Genomic DNA, 15,591 nt, shown 5'->3' with positions numbered 1-15,591 from the left:
ATCAGCGTCCGGCGCTCTCAACACTGGGAGAGGTGCTGCAGCCCGCGGCCATGGAGCTCCTCACTGTGTGGTGTTTGGCCATTGGTAAGAGGGAATTGGGGGGGTTCAGGTCTCCAGGGGCGTCTGAGCAGGAGGCATCCCATGCAGGGAACTCGCTACTGTGTGTGGCCCAGGGCTGTGGTTATGTGTGTGCATATGAGGCAGTGAGTGTGAGGAACTTACGCCCCTGATACCAATACTAATTAGTCCAACCTGAAGACCAACAATGGGCATCATTCTTTTCAAATACTCACCAAAGGTGAACATTTTTGGTTGTCAGGTGCTTTGGGGGCACATCGTGCAAGGCTCACACCACTGTCCCTGTGGCAACAGCTGCTCTTGCACTGAGCACTTTGAACACATAATTCTCCAGTATCCTAAAATTAAAACAGAGAAAACTATAAGCACTTTGCTTTTATTACAAATAGTTACATAAAGCCAGAAGATGTAAGAGAGTTTATAAAATGAAAGAATGAAAATCAAGGACTTGATTCTGAGTCGCATGCATTTGTGGAAATGGTCAGTGTTTTTAAGTGTGCATGCAACTAAATCACCAAAGGTCACAAAGCACTTGCATTCCATAGTATGTACGCTGTGCAGAAGCGCAGTTGCGACTGAGATGCACTGTATCCGAAGTGTCTTGAGATATAATGTGTGTTCCCAGACAGCGATTAGGAGGTGGCTATTCAAACACATGAAGATGGATCATATTATGGGTGTGTTATGTAAGTGTTGCAGGTGTACCACTGAAATTGTTGTGAGCTCACATGGTTAATTCCACATACAATAATGGAGGCTGTACCCAAACAGAGATTCTACATTTAGCATGGGACTGGTGCATGTTTTGATTTTGTGACCAAAGGCTGTGTCTAAAGATCCACCAAGCAGTGTTACAGTGTCTAGAGATGCTCAAAATGGGAGTCTTAGATCTTGCACTTGCAGACACAAAGATGTGTGCAAGGGAAGGGCTTGTAGCAGTATCAGCATTAATCTGCACACGTAACACTGGCAAAAGACACAAACATGGAAGCAGCACCATCAGCCTCCATATGTGGAAATAATCTATAGTGCAGTATCCCCGATATTGGTATTTGGAACAGTAGCCTGGGCCCTAGGTTTGTAAATGAGTCCAAACTTTTCTCATTGTAATTTGATGGAACAACTGAGCAGATAGGATGTAAGCTTGGCTTAGGTTGGAGTGCTGCCGTGAGGAGTTAAATTTGCTATTTATTGCATGTTTGGCATATGTGGCTGGCGGCGTATAGTAATATATTTGGCATAAGAAGCTTTCAAAGTTTACATAAAAATAAGTGTAAACTAAAAAGTGGTGCATAGTGATTGTCAGGTTTTCTTTTGTGTATGTGTTTCACTGGACTGGGAATTTACAGTGGAATACTGCAGTTGTAGTAGTAAAGGAAAGCAAAGCGAATCCCCCAAAAAATGTTAAGTATATCAACAGCAAGAGACTAAAGAAGGAGAGTATAGGCCCTTTAAAGGACAAGAGGGGAGTCTTAATCAAAAATTATAATGACATAGCAAACAAACTAAACAAGTTTTTTTCAATGGTATTTACCAAAGAGGACCAAATGCCGGGTCTAACACAAAATCTCAACAAAGATTTATTTATTTATTTATTTATTTATTAACAGTTTCTTATATAGCGCAGCATATTCCGTTGCGCTTTACAATTAGAACAACAGTAATAGAACAAAACTGGGTAAAAACAGACAGACAGAGGTAGGAAGGCCCTGCTCGCAAGCTTACAATCTATAGGGAAATAGGCATAGATACACAAGGATTGATGCTACCTATTGCATAATGGTCCACCAGATTGCTAGGTTCTTAATGGGTTGTATGATGATACCCCACAAAGTTATCCAAGTGTCAGGAGGGTGTGAGACTAAAGAAAGACAAGATATGTGATGTTATGAATACTCTACAGAGGATGTAATTAGATAGGGAAGCACTGAAGGTTATGTGGGTGGGTCTGGAATTTGATAGGCTTGTCTGAAGAGGTGAGTTTTCAGGGAACATTTAAAGGTTTGGAGACTAGAGGCGAGTCTTACTGTGCGTGGGAGGGCATTCCACAGAGTGGGTGAAGCCCGGATAAAGTCCTGTAATTTTGAGTGTGAACAAGTAATGCGTGTGGATGAGAGACGTAGGTCTTGTGCAGAGCGGAGAGGTCGGGTAGGGAGATATTTTGAGATGAGTGAAGAGATGTATGTTGGTGCAGTTTGGTTAATAGCCTTGTATGTGAGTAAAAGTATTTTATATTTAATACGGTAGAATACCGGTAACCAATGGAGGGACTGACAGAGCGGATCTGCAGACGATGAACGTCTGGCAAGGAAGATTAGCCTCGCAGCTGCATTCAAAATGGATTGTAGTGGTGAGAGCTTATGTTTGGGAAGACCGGTCAGGAGACTATTACAATAATCAATGCGGGAGATAATGAGAGCATGGATTAGAGTTTTTGCTGTGTCTTGTGTAAGATAAGGACGTATTTTGGATATGTTTCTTAGATGTATGTAACAGGATCTTGAGACAGATTGAATGTGGGTAACAAAGGACAGTTCAGAGTCAAGAATGACACCTAGGCAGCGAGCTTGTGGGGTAGGGGTGATTGCAGAGTTAATGTCCCACTGCTAAATGCTTATTTATGTGAGGAGGTAGTCTGTGACCGATTAAAAAAGTTAAAGATTAATAAGTCACCTGGTCCAGATGGAATTCACCCGAGAGTTCTTATGGAGTTGCACGCTGAACTAGCAAGACCTCTATTTTCGATCTTCATGGATTCGGTTAAATCGGGTATGGTTCCCAAAGACTGGCATATAGCGGAGGTAGTGCCGATATTCAAAAAGGGAATCAAAGCTGAACCAGGTAATTATAGACCAGTTAGTCTTACATCTATTGTGGGGAAAGTATTGGAAGGTATTCTAAGGGACAGTATTCAAAAGTTCCTTGAAGCAAATAAGGTCATTAAAAGGAACCAACATGGATTTGTGAAGGACAGATCATGTCAAACCAACTTACTTGGCTTTTATGAAACAATAAGTGCGAACCTCGATCAGGGTAAGGAGGTGGATGTAATCTTTTTAGACTTTTCCAAAGCTTTTGACACTGTACCACACATGCGTCTTATCTATAAGCTACAAGAAATAGGGCTAGGGAGCACAATATGCACTTGGGTCAGTAATTGGTTAGATAATAGGGAGCAGCGCATTGTGGTCAATGGATCATTTTCAAATTGGACTAAAGTACTAAGTGGTGTGCCACAAGGGTCTGTACTTGGACCACTTTTGTTCAACATTTTCATCAACGACCTAACAGTAGGTCTAGAAAGCATGGTGTCAATTTTCGCAGGCGATACCAAATTGTGTAAGTTTATAAATACGGAGGGGGATGCTGAGTCTCTTCAGAACGACTTAACTAAACTGGAAGCATGGGCAGCAAAATGGAGAATGAGATTCAACACAGACAAGTGTAATGTAATGCACTGTGGGGGCAAGACCAAAAATTACACCTACATACTACGTGTTTGGAATTCCCTGCCTGAGAGAGTAGTAACAGCGGACTCAGTCAACACCTTTAAGAATGGGTTAGATAAATTCCTATTGGATAAAGATATTCAGGGTTATGGTGCATAGGCAAGCATTATAGTTAATATAACTAGTCCATCACTGCCGTACAAATATAAGGATATATTATAGATGACTTGTTATTTATTTGTGTAAAATATTGATCTAGATAAGCCAGAAATGTACTAGAGTGTATGCATATTTCTATAGTAATATAGTTGTGTGTCTGCACAAAAAAACTTAAATGGGTATAGTATGAATTATCAATATATTCTAAAAAAACAACTTAAAGTGTTCCAAACGCTGGAATTGCCGGTAATAATTAGTTGGTGGTACACCTGGGTTACAGTAAGGCACTACTGAATAGTCAAAAACTTGGAGACAAGAAAGAAAGAACCCTTGTGTTTTCCTGAGCCTGTAACCTAGGAATTGAAGACTAAGCAGACTCTTCTCACTACAATCAATATTATTGTAGCTACAATATAACAAACCTGCTCATTATTTGCATTTCAGGCTCTGTGCTAGTAATATAAAGTGTAAACACCCACAATAGGTGATTATATAAATATTAATTGTCTGTGCATCCTGAAGTGTGTGAAGTGTAAGTGTGGCGCATTTGGATATTTAAACTCAGGCTATCTCTGGTGACTAGGCAATATGGGTTCGGTATGTTTGAATGGCGGACGGGATGCCGGAGGTCACAATACCGACTACAGCATCCAAATCTTTGAAATCCCAACAGGGGCAAGGTACAGTAAGTATGTTATCCGCTGTCCCCTACCCCCCTAATCCTAACCCTCCTTTCCCACAGCCTAACCCTAACCTCCACACAGCTGTACCTAAACTTAACCCCCATTCCCTGCAGCCTAACCCTAATCCTCCCCCTTAGTGCTTAAACCTAACCTACCCCCGTGGTGCCTAACCCTAAATCCCCCCCCCCCCCCCCACACACACACAGTCTAACCCCAACCCCCCCTCCCCGGGTCGCTCCTAAACACAACCTCCTTTTCCCCCCTGGCCCGAACCCACCTGCTATACTTATAGTCAGGATGCCGGCTGTTGAGATTCTGGTGTCGGTCTCCTGACTCTGTCAGGATTCCGGCGTTGGCATTCTGATGGATGTCGGTATTCTGGCATCGGTATTCAGACTGCTGGGATCCCGATAGCCAGTATCTTAACCATATTGTGGCAATATGTTGTTTTAGCATTATTTTTGTCTGACCTATAGATCCGGACTCAGACCCTGATTATTGCTTGTGACCCTGACATGGACCAGTTACATAGTTTCAGCATGCTTTGACCTTGGCCTGAGTATTTACTTAAATTCATGTGAAGTTAGCTTTTTCCTATTGAGGGTCATTTCAAGGATTCCATATGGTGAGATCCATCCCTTCCCTGCAGAAGGCCAGTATTCTCATTAGACCCACTAGACCTCAAACATAGCCTTTTTCCAACTGCTGGAGGCATCAATCTTAGGCCAATCATTACATCAGTATAGCCTAGGTGCATGGACTTTGCTTGTTTCTCCCCCATGTAAATATTAGTGCAAGGGTTCAAAAACCACGGTCCTCATGGCACACCAACCAGGTTTTCAGGATAACCATATCTGTGCACAAGTGTCTTAATTAGTACCTCATTTGTTTTGACTGAACCATCTATAATCAAGCATGGATAGCACTAAAATCTGGACTGTTAGTGGGTCACGATATATAGGCTGCAGTAGTGTCAGCACAGTTCAGTTGCAGAGGTGTGGAGACAGATGGTGTTACTATTATTTCTTTTGTGATGAATATCTCAGGGACTCTTGTTACATGCTGTACATTTTAGGGTTATATTTATCAAAGGATAAAGAGCCATTTTTAGCTTGGTTTAACTACTATAAGATTATTTGTCCAAACTTTCTGGTTGGAACTAAAAGCTGGTAATATATGGGAGCTAATGACAAGTGACCATTTGCTCACAAACACTGGAAAACAGGCAAAATGGACATTCAGACAAATTTGCTAAATCCATTTGACTTAACCAATTTATCCGGAAGACCATTTTTGCCAATTTTTCTGGCTTTTGGGAGCAAATGCCTTAAAAAAACATATCCAAAATACAACCATACCTTACACAAGACTCTGCAAAAACTCCTATCCATTATTTAGTTATTAACAGCATATTCTGTTGCGCTTTACAATTAGATCCATGCTCTCATTATCTCCAGCATTGATTATTACAATAGTCTCCTAACTGGTCTTCCCAAAACGAGACTCTCACCACTACAATCCATTCTGAATGCAGCTGCGTAGCTGATCCACTCTGTCAGTCCCTCCATTGGTTAGCTGTGTTCTACCGTGTTCAATATAAAATACTTTTGCTCACACACAAGGCCATTAACCAAACTACACCAATGTACATCTCTTCACTTATCTCAAAATATCTCCCAACCTGACCTCTCCGCTCTTCAAATCTCTACGTCTCTCATCCACACTCATTACTCGCTCCCATGCACGATGTATCAATGCCTAATTCCTTATAGACTGTAAGCTTGCGAGAAGGGCCTTCCTACCTCTATGACTGATTGTTATTACCCAGTTTTGTTATCATTGTGTCCAATTATAAAGCACAACGGAATTTGTTGCGCTATATAAGAAACTGATAATAAATAAATAAATAGTTGATTGTCATACGTTACCAGATTTTTGCTCCAACCAGAAATATCGGGCACAGAAAGAATGCTTTGAATCCAGCATTAATGAGGGGTAAGCATTGCAAGTGGTTGTTAGTGGTATAATTCCCTATCGTTTTGCATGTGGGAGCCTATTTATAAAGTTTTATGGTAGATCAATACGTTGTTAACAAAAAGAACGAAATGGAAAAAACACTGACACAAAAGTGAAAGATGTGTGAAAACGTTACATATTTGTTTTTTATTTATGTAACGTTTTCACACATCTTTCGCTATAATATAAGGGACCTGCCCGATGAGGTCAACCTTTACGAATGGTGGGCAGGTTCATAATATTGGCTAATTTTATACCAAAAACCTCAGCTATGATGTATTAAATGTATTATAATTCCAATGTTTGTATGGTGCAGCAGCTCTCTTTTACTATGTGAATTTATATACTGTCTGTATTAGCCTGTACTTATGCATCTTGTCCGTTTACCTTGTATGGTGCTACAGAACCCTTGTAACACCTTATAATTAATAATAACAATGATACATTTCTGTAGCAAAATTCAAATCTATTTTAGAACTAGGGGGTAGATTTTTGAAATACAGTACATGTTTCACCAATTATATGTAAGGACCTGCTTCACCTTTGGTTCGCGATGATGCGGGTCCACATAACCCTAGCATGTACTAAAAACATGTTTGCTGAGGAGGGAGAATGTTAAAGTACCTGTGCGTCGTAGTACACTCTCCCTCTTTCAGCTGTCTCTGCTCCCACTGACCGGTGTTGCATATTGTCTGCACATGCACCAGTCAGTAATCCCCCAGCTCCCCCTATGGCATTTGTTATAAAAATAAATAAAAAAGGTTATAGTTTTACGTAATGTATATGCAGTCCCTGGCTGTCGGAGCCGACAGCCGGGGACAGTGCTGTGCACCGAGCAATGAAAGCTGCAGCTGTCTAAATGGTCAGCATAGCGCCCCTGTCACTGGACACACCCCACCGCAGTCTTACATGTGGGAAAGCGGTATCAGTGCGCATAACCTGCACTGATACCACTTCTCCCCAAATAACAAAGCATAATACATGTAACCCTATGTTCCATAATTGGTCATATTTTACAAACCCATAATTCTTCAGGTATAAGAATAATGGCAATTTATAAAGATTATCAATGAGTCCTAGAATACTAATATTCCATATCACTGTATATTCTGGCAATTTGGAATATGCTTTCACTGCTATTATCAATTCTCTTAAAGTTGCCAGCAAGCAGTTCCTGCAGTATGCGTATGCGCGGTCTTTGGGATCCCTCTCCAACAAAGAATGCAGCAATGCAAAGATAATGATAGCTAATGGAAGCCAAGTCGTGTTTGCAAAAAAAAGGGCCAAATTCCAAAAAGCTAAGAGTCAGACCTCAGTCTCTATTGCAAATACTGGAAAATTATTATTTAATATTTTTATTATTTAAATACAAATGCGGTCTGCATTTAGCCTAATGAAGTAGATATCTCTTCAAATTGAATAACTCTAAAACTATTTGTGTATGTTCATTTTATATATACAGTCTTTAAATATTAATATCTACTGCAAAGTTCACCTTACCAGATTAAAGATAAGTCCAGACTGTACTATCGCAACAGAGAGTAGCAGAGTAACCAACATCCACATCATCTTATTCCTATAATATGCCATTGCTACGGGGATGAGCCGAACTGCATCAAGTTCTACTCCAAGTTTCACAAATATAACCAAATATAACTTATCATGTAGAGCATGTGAGTAGCTTTAAACCAATCCAATCAAACAGGCTAGGTTGTTTAAGTAAACATGTCTATGTGAATGCTGCAGGTGTAAACCAAGAGATAACTAGTTGTTTTCATGTAATTTCAAATACAGTAGTTACTGTAAAACAAAAGTCCAGTATTGTCCAGCAAGGGCACATTAGCATCACCGTTATTAAGCATGAACCCTAGCTGGGTGGGGGAGGGGGGGAGGCAAGAAGATAGTATTGGGGGTAATAATATTGTTTAACAGAAGTGGCAAAAAGCAAACCTTTGTAAATTGACCATTCCCATCAGTGGCGGATTTGTTAGAATATGGTGCACTCTATACCTGTCTGCTTCTGTGTATCAGTCTATGGGTGTATTCCCTAGTGTTAGACCTCTAGTGCCAGGAGTCACTTGGAGGCAGAGTCATATGATGTAGCTCCTGTTCCTCCATCTCAGTGAGAGAGTGAGGAGAGTGTGGGCGAGATGTATCAACATACATGGCCGCCTATCGCAGCGATGTTGATTGCATATGTACTAACATATATGATCAATATCGCAGTGCGTGACAGAGGCCCCCCACGATACCTGTGAGGTGGTGTGCGTGGGGACTCCATCACCTCCCTGGGCTCTTTACCTGCTCCCCTGCTGGGAAGCAGGCAGCAGGCTGTCACCGACACCTCCTCCTCCCCCATGCAGCTGGAAGGACCACCGGCTGCATTGCTAGGGGGAGGAGATTACCTTCCGGATCAAGGCTTCCTGGAGGAAGGTATGCCGGGGGAGGACAAGGGTTGGCGTCTGCCGCGGGGGGCGGCGGGGGGGGGGGGGGCGGCGGAGGTGGCGGCTGGTGAAAAGAAGCCCATAGGCTCCTATAGGGTATCACCATCCAGAGATGGCGATATCCTCATGGGTGAAAACGCGTCGGTTGAGTGATAGTACATACGAAAATGCAATAAAATCCCCGTAAATGGGGTTTTTATTGCATTTTCCCTTTAGTACATCCCGCCCTGTGACACACACAGACTGAGGGACCTGGTGTACAAGAGTGCAGAGCTGAGACTGGGAGCAGATCTCAGCTACAGAGACTCAGTGTTCCAGTGCATGCATCATCTTCTCTACAGTGGGAGTCAGACTGTACGGCTGTGTAGTCCCCCATGCTTCACCACCACAGACATCTCCTGATAAGTACCACTACCTAATGCTGTTACCTTGTGTGATATATGGGGTCCTGATTACCGCTATCAGTGTTACATATGAGTCACCTGTGTACACTAAATAAACCTTCATTACTGTTTAAGTCACAAACTATGTGGACTGACGTCACTGCACCAGATAGCCCAGTACACTCTGCCAACAGGTTATGGGCCCAGTCCTGCACCCAGACCCGTGTGTACTTGAAGATTAACTCTCTAAGTGCTGTTGTATAATCACAGTGACACAGTTTAAAGTGACATTTTATACAAGTGCAGAATGGATGTATAATACAGGACACAGAATGAGCTTTGCTAAGCTGAAAGGTTCAGAGAACTATGCTACATGGAAGTTTGCCATGAAGATGCAGCTTAAGTGGGAAAAGTTGTGGAAGGTTACTATAGACCCGGGACGATAAGTTTAGCTGTGGAGCAGCATGTCTATTCAATAGTCAGTGGGAAAGTGTCAGCTAGGGACACGTGGACAGCCCTGCAAAATGCATTTGAAGATAAAGGTCTAATGAGAAGGATAAGTTTAAGATGCATGCTATATGAAACGAAACTGAGTGCCTGCAAAGACTTGAACGATTACATTGATAAATTATTGTCGATAGCTCAGCAGTTGGCATCTGTGGAGGCACAGGTGGATGAGGAAGAAGTCGCAATGGCTATGTTACAGAATCTGATGCCAGAATTTTATTTTTTCGGTGGTTGCGTTAGTCAAATGACACTAAACTGACAACAGAGATTGTAAGAACCAAGTTGCTGCAGTTCCAAGAACGTATTCCCGTCGAGACCATAGCTGAGGGTTCTGCCTTGATCACAAAAGGGCACAAAGTCCAAAAAGCACAAATTTATGTATTTTGTATGTCACAAGATAGGACATAAAGCTTCAGATTGCAAGATGAGAAATTCCAGTGGTGCGCAGAAGCAGCGTGACAAGCCAGACGAGTCAGCATTGAATGTAGCAGTCACAGGAAGGATTGCTGGTACATGGACTCGGGGGCCACTAGACATTTCAGTTGCAATAAGCATTGGTTCAATTCTCTAACACCGTGTGTTCCCACTACAGTTACAGGGATAGGAAATAAGGCCCTTACTGCATTACAAGCTGGGACAATCACAGCATGTTTAATAATTGGAGGTGAGACAGTTGTTACATATATCCAAGATGTGTTGTACATGCCTGATTTAGGAAGTAATCTCATTGCTATCAGCGTCCTAGAGAAAAAAGGCTACAAAGTCCAATTTCAGAAGGGCAAGTGTATGGTGCAGAATAAAAGAGGGACTGTTATTGCTTCAGCAACCCGGTGCAACCAATTATATGTCCTGGACACTGAGGAGTGTACTGCAATGATGGCTACTGAGGAAAAACAGTCAATGGTGCTGTGGCACAGACGCTTGGATCATCTGGAATATGACAACGTACAGAAACTGCTTGATGGAATGGTAACAGGGATCACCGTGAGCAACGCTAAAAGACCCATGTGTGAGAGTTGCATAAAAGGCAAGCAAACTTGCAACCCATTTCCACAGTCAGTTAACAGAGCAGAGACACCGTTAGCTTTAGTGCACATAGACGTGTGTGGTCCAATGGAGGAAGAATCAATCAGTGGCTACAGGTATTTCATGACTCTCATTGATGACACCACAAGAATGACATACGTGTACTTCCTTAAAGAGAAGAGTGAAGTGGTCAACAAAGTTGTGGAGTACAAAAACCTGGTGGAGAATCAGACAGGTCTAAAACTAAAGATCCTGAGATCAGACAACAGTGGAGAATATGATAACAAAATCTTAGCCGCATTCCTTAGAAAATATGGCATAAAGCATCAGCTAACAAATGCCTGCACACGGGAACAGAATGGCGTGAGTGAGCGGGCAAACCACACAAATGTTGAGAGAGCATGGGCTATGCTAAGTGATGCTGGCCTGGAAAAAAAGTTTTGGACAGAAGCAGTATCTACTGCAGTATACCTAAAGAATTGTGCACCTACAGTGGCCGTCAAAGGTAAAAAGCCAAGTATCAGTCATCTTTGTGTCTTCAGGAGCAAAGCTTTTGCACATATACCAAAGGAGAAAAGGAGATAGCTAGATCCAAAATCCATAGAATGTATAATGCTTGGATACTGCGACGAAAGCAAAGGATACAGACTTTGGGATGTTACAAGTAAACATCTTCTTAAATCCAGAGATGTGGAATTCCACGAGACAGCACCACTAACTGGAGCAGTGTATTATTGGATGTACAGGCAGCAGGAAGCGTGTCTGAATCTGAGAGTGTCAAAGCAGACAACAAGTCAGAGAACAGAAGTTCCACAAGGAGCAATAAAGGTATTCCAGCTAAGAAATACAGTGAGGAGTATGCATACATAGCTTACTGTGAACCTCAAAACATACAGAAAGCAAAGTCAAGCAGTGATTGGACAGAGTGGAAGTCAGCAATAGATACAGAACTGTCAACACTACATGATCTACTGTTATATCAACTAGACTTTGTTTCCGCATTCCTTAATGGAGAATTGATTGAGGAAATTTATATGGAACCACCTGAACATTATTATATGGACATATTCCAAACTGGGAAAGTTTGTCTCTTAAAGAAGTCGCTATACGGCCTCAAGCAAAGTGGTTATTGCTGGTATGTAAAGTTGGATGCAGCGTTACTAGAAATTAACTTTGTTACAGTAGGTCAGAGACTGATCACTGCCTATACCACAAAACCATCAAAAGTTGTTCATCATAGCTGTCTATGTAAATTATTTACTTTTCGCAGGTCAAGAAGATCACATCACTGATGTCAAGCACCAGCTTAAACAAAGATTCAAGTTGAAAGATCTAGGCCCTGCAAATCATCTATTAGGTATGGAGACTGTACAAAACCTGCAAGAGGGAACTGTTACAATTGACCAACTAACATACATTGAGGCAATAATTTCCAAGTATGGAATGACAGATGCAAAACCAGTAAGTACTCCCATTGATAAAAGTACAAAGATGGTCAAGGCCATGTCACCAAGCCAGTTTGCAAATAATCCTGGGAGACAATACTGGATTGCAGTAAAGAGAATACTAAGGTACCTCAAAGGTACAAGTTCACTAAAGCTGAAATTTACAAGATCATCAGATACCAGCTTAAAATTATTCTGTGACGCTGACTAGGGATCAGATGAGGATGATAGACGTTCTTATACTGGATACCTGTTTGCACTAGCAGGAGTAGTCGTAAGCTGGGCAAGTAGGAAACAACCAACAGTTGCTTTTTCTACAACAGAGGCAGAGTACATGGCGCTCACAGAAACTTCAAAAGAAGCTCTTTGGATAAGAGAGACTTTATGCGAATTAGGTCTTCTTTACCACAGTGAGATCATCAACATAAAGTGTGATAAGGGAGCAATTGATCTTTCTTGTAGCATAAAGCATCATGAACGGTCTAAGCACATTGCTATAAGACATCATTCCATTCGTGAGTTGGTGGAAAACAAGTCCGTTAATGTGGAATATGTTGGAAGTTTAGAAAATATTGCCATGTTGACAAAAGGACTGTCATCACACTTGCTACTTGCATTCCTGATGGGATGTGGACTAGAATATGGTTAATGTTGATTTATTCTTACTGTTATGTTTTCGGTTACAGGAGTAACTTTGTTGATTTGTTTGATAAAATGTCATGTTCTTTAAACTTGTGACCGGAGACAGTCTTGAGCGAGGGGGAGTGTTAGGATATGGTGCACTCTGTACCTGTCTCCTTCTGTGTATCAGTCTATGGGTGCATCCCCTAGTGTTAGACCTCTACTGCCAGGAGTCACTCAGAGGCGGAGTCATATGATGTAGTTCCTGTTCCTCCATCTCAGTGAGAGAGTGGGGAGAGTGTGAAACACACAGAGAGACTAAGAAACAGAGTCCTGGTGTACAAGAGTGCAGAGCTGAGACTAGGAGCAGATCTCAGCTACAGGGACTCACAGTGTTCCAGTGCATGCATCATCTTCTCTACAGTGGGAGTCAGACTGTACCGGCTGTGCAGTCCTCCATGCTTCACCACCACAGACATCTCCTGATAAGTACCACTACCTAATGCTGTTACCTTGTGTGATATATGGGCTCCTGATTACCGCTATCAGTCACCTGTGTACACTAAATAACCTTCATTACTGTTTAAGTCACAAAGTGTGTGGACTGACGTTACTGCACCAGATAGCCCAGTACACTCTGCCAAGAGGATTTGCATTTTTGTGACTGCTGTGGCTATACTGTGACTGTCAGTGATGACTTTTATTATAAGTCCTACCTGTCAGTTAATCCCAGTACAGGCAGTCCCATTGGGAGGTGTTTCCTCCCATCGGGACTACCAGACCAGGCTGCAATCTCCTGGGAGCGGTGGCTTGACTGCGCATGCGCAAACTCCAGCTTCTATGGATTGCAGCAGCAGGGGCTTCCCTCCTCTCCCTAGCCCATGGTAGCTCCCCTCATCCTTAAAGGTAGGAGCCGTCGCTGATACCCATGGTGTACTGGCGAAAATTAGTGATTTCTCCTATTGTAAAATTTACGGCGGTATCCTATTACAGGACATAAAAGATCAGGTGCGAAAAACATCAGATTTTAGCACTTTTTTCTGATGTTTTACCAATGTTTGTTTACAGGCAGGTTCAGTGAAGTGTCCCATGTCCGATGCAACAGCAGCAGGCTGGGACTGCAGTGAGGGCGCCACGGTCTGGGAGCTGGCACTCAGTGGTGTGACCCCGGTGAGAAAGCCAGGGAAGTGCTGTGACCAGGATCCCCCTTTTTCTCTGGCCCCGGCTGTGGTCACATGACGGGGGAGCGGTCATGTGTCTGGGGAAGGGGGGGGGGGGGGGTTGCTAAGGTGCAGTGCTGCACAGAGAGCTGTCAGGAGCCAGCACCTGGTGCAGTAACAGAAAAATTTAGATACTGTAAGCTGAAGCTTGTGCCGGCTTATCGGGGCTAATTCCAGACAGAATCAATGATGTTGAGATCAGGGCTCTGAGTGTATCATCACTTCCAGGACTCCTTGTTCTTTTTTATGCTGAAGATAATTCTTAATGACATTGGCTGATGTTTGGGGTCGTTGTTCTGCTGCAGAATAAATTTTGAGCCAATTTTGAGCAGACGTCTCCCTGATGGTACTGCATGATTGATAAGTACCTGCCTGTATTTCTCAGCACTTAAGCACACAGAAATGGGCAACGTTGAGGACAATGACCCCAAACATACAGCCAATGTCATTAAGAACTATGGGGGTAATTCCAAGTTGATCGCAGCAGGAAATTTTTTAGCAGTTGGGCAAAACCATGTGCACTGCAGGGGAGGCAGATATAACATGTGCAGAGAGAGATAGATTTGGGTGGGGTGAGTTCAATCTGCAATCTAAATTGCAGTGTAAAAATAAAGCAGCCAGTATTTACCCTGCACAGAAACAAAATAACCCACCCAAATCTAACTCTCTCTCTGCACATGTTATATCTGCCCCCCCCCCCCCCTGCAGTGCTCATGGTTTATGGTTTTGCCCAACTGCTAAAAAAAAATTCCTGCTGCGATCAACTTGGAATTACCCCCTATATGTAGTGTAAAGAAGAACAAGGAGTCCTGGAAGTGGTGATATGGGGGGTAATTCCAAGTTGATCGCAGCAGGAATTTTGATAGCAATTGGGCAAAACCATGTGCACTCAGCACTGCAGGTGAGGCAGATATAACATGTGCAGAAAGAGTTAGATTTGGGTGGGTTATTTTATTTCTGTGCAGGGTAAATACTGGCTGCTTTATTTTTATACCGCAAATTAGATTGCAGATTGAACACACCCCACCCAAATCTATCTCTCTCTGCACATGTTATATCTGCCTCCCCTGCAGTGCACATGGGGGGTCATTCCGAGTTGTTCGCTCGTTATTTTTTTCTCGCAACTGAGCGATTAGTCGCTAATGCGCATGCGCAATGTCCGCAGTGCGACTGCGCCAAGTAAATTTGCTATGCAGTTAGGTATTTTACTCACGGCATTATGAGGTTTTTTTCTCCGTTCTGGTGATCGTAATGTGATTGACAGGAAGTGGGTGTTTCTGGGCGGAAACTGGCCGTTTTATGGGTGTGTGCGAAAAAACGCTACCGTTTCTGGGAAAAACGCGGGAGTGGCTGGAGAAACGGAGGAGTGTCTGGGCGAACGCTGGGTGTGTTTGTGACGTCAAACCAGGAACGAAACTGACTGAACTGATCGCAGATGCCGAGTAAGTCTGGAGCTACTCAGAAACTGCTAAGAAGTGTCTATTCGCAATTCTGCTAATCTTTCGTTCGCAATTTTGAGAAGCTAAGATTCACTCCCAGTAGGCGGCGGCTTAGCGTGTG

At 42.7% G+C, this 15,591-nt stretch overlaps 1 protein-coding gene across 1 annotated transcript in view; it reads right to left on the bottom strand.

Moving 5' to 3' along the window:
* LOC135051040 (colipase-like) overlaps positions 1 to 15,591 on the bottom strand; it is an 89,713-nt gene that overhangs the window by 48,034 nt on the left and 26,088 nt on the right. The window contains exon 2 of the mRNA XM_063957231.1: positions 294 to 416. Coding sequence (XP_063813301.1) covers positions 294 to 416 — 123 coding nt within the window. The remainder of the gene's footprint in view (positions 1 to 293; positions 417 to 15,591) is intronic.

Source organism: Pseudophryne corroboree, chromosome 2, assembly GCF_028390025.1.
Source record: "Pseudophryne corroboree isolate aPseCor3 chromosome 2, aPseCor3.hap2, whole genome shotgun sequence".
Taxonomy (NCBI): Eukaryota; Metazoa; Chordata; class Amphibia; order Anura; family Myobatrachidae; genus Pseudophryne; species Pseudophryne corroboree.
This window is presented reverse-complemented; position numbering and strand designations above follow the sequence as displayed.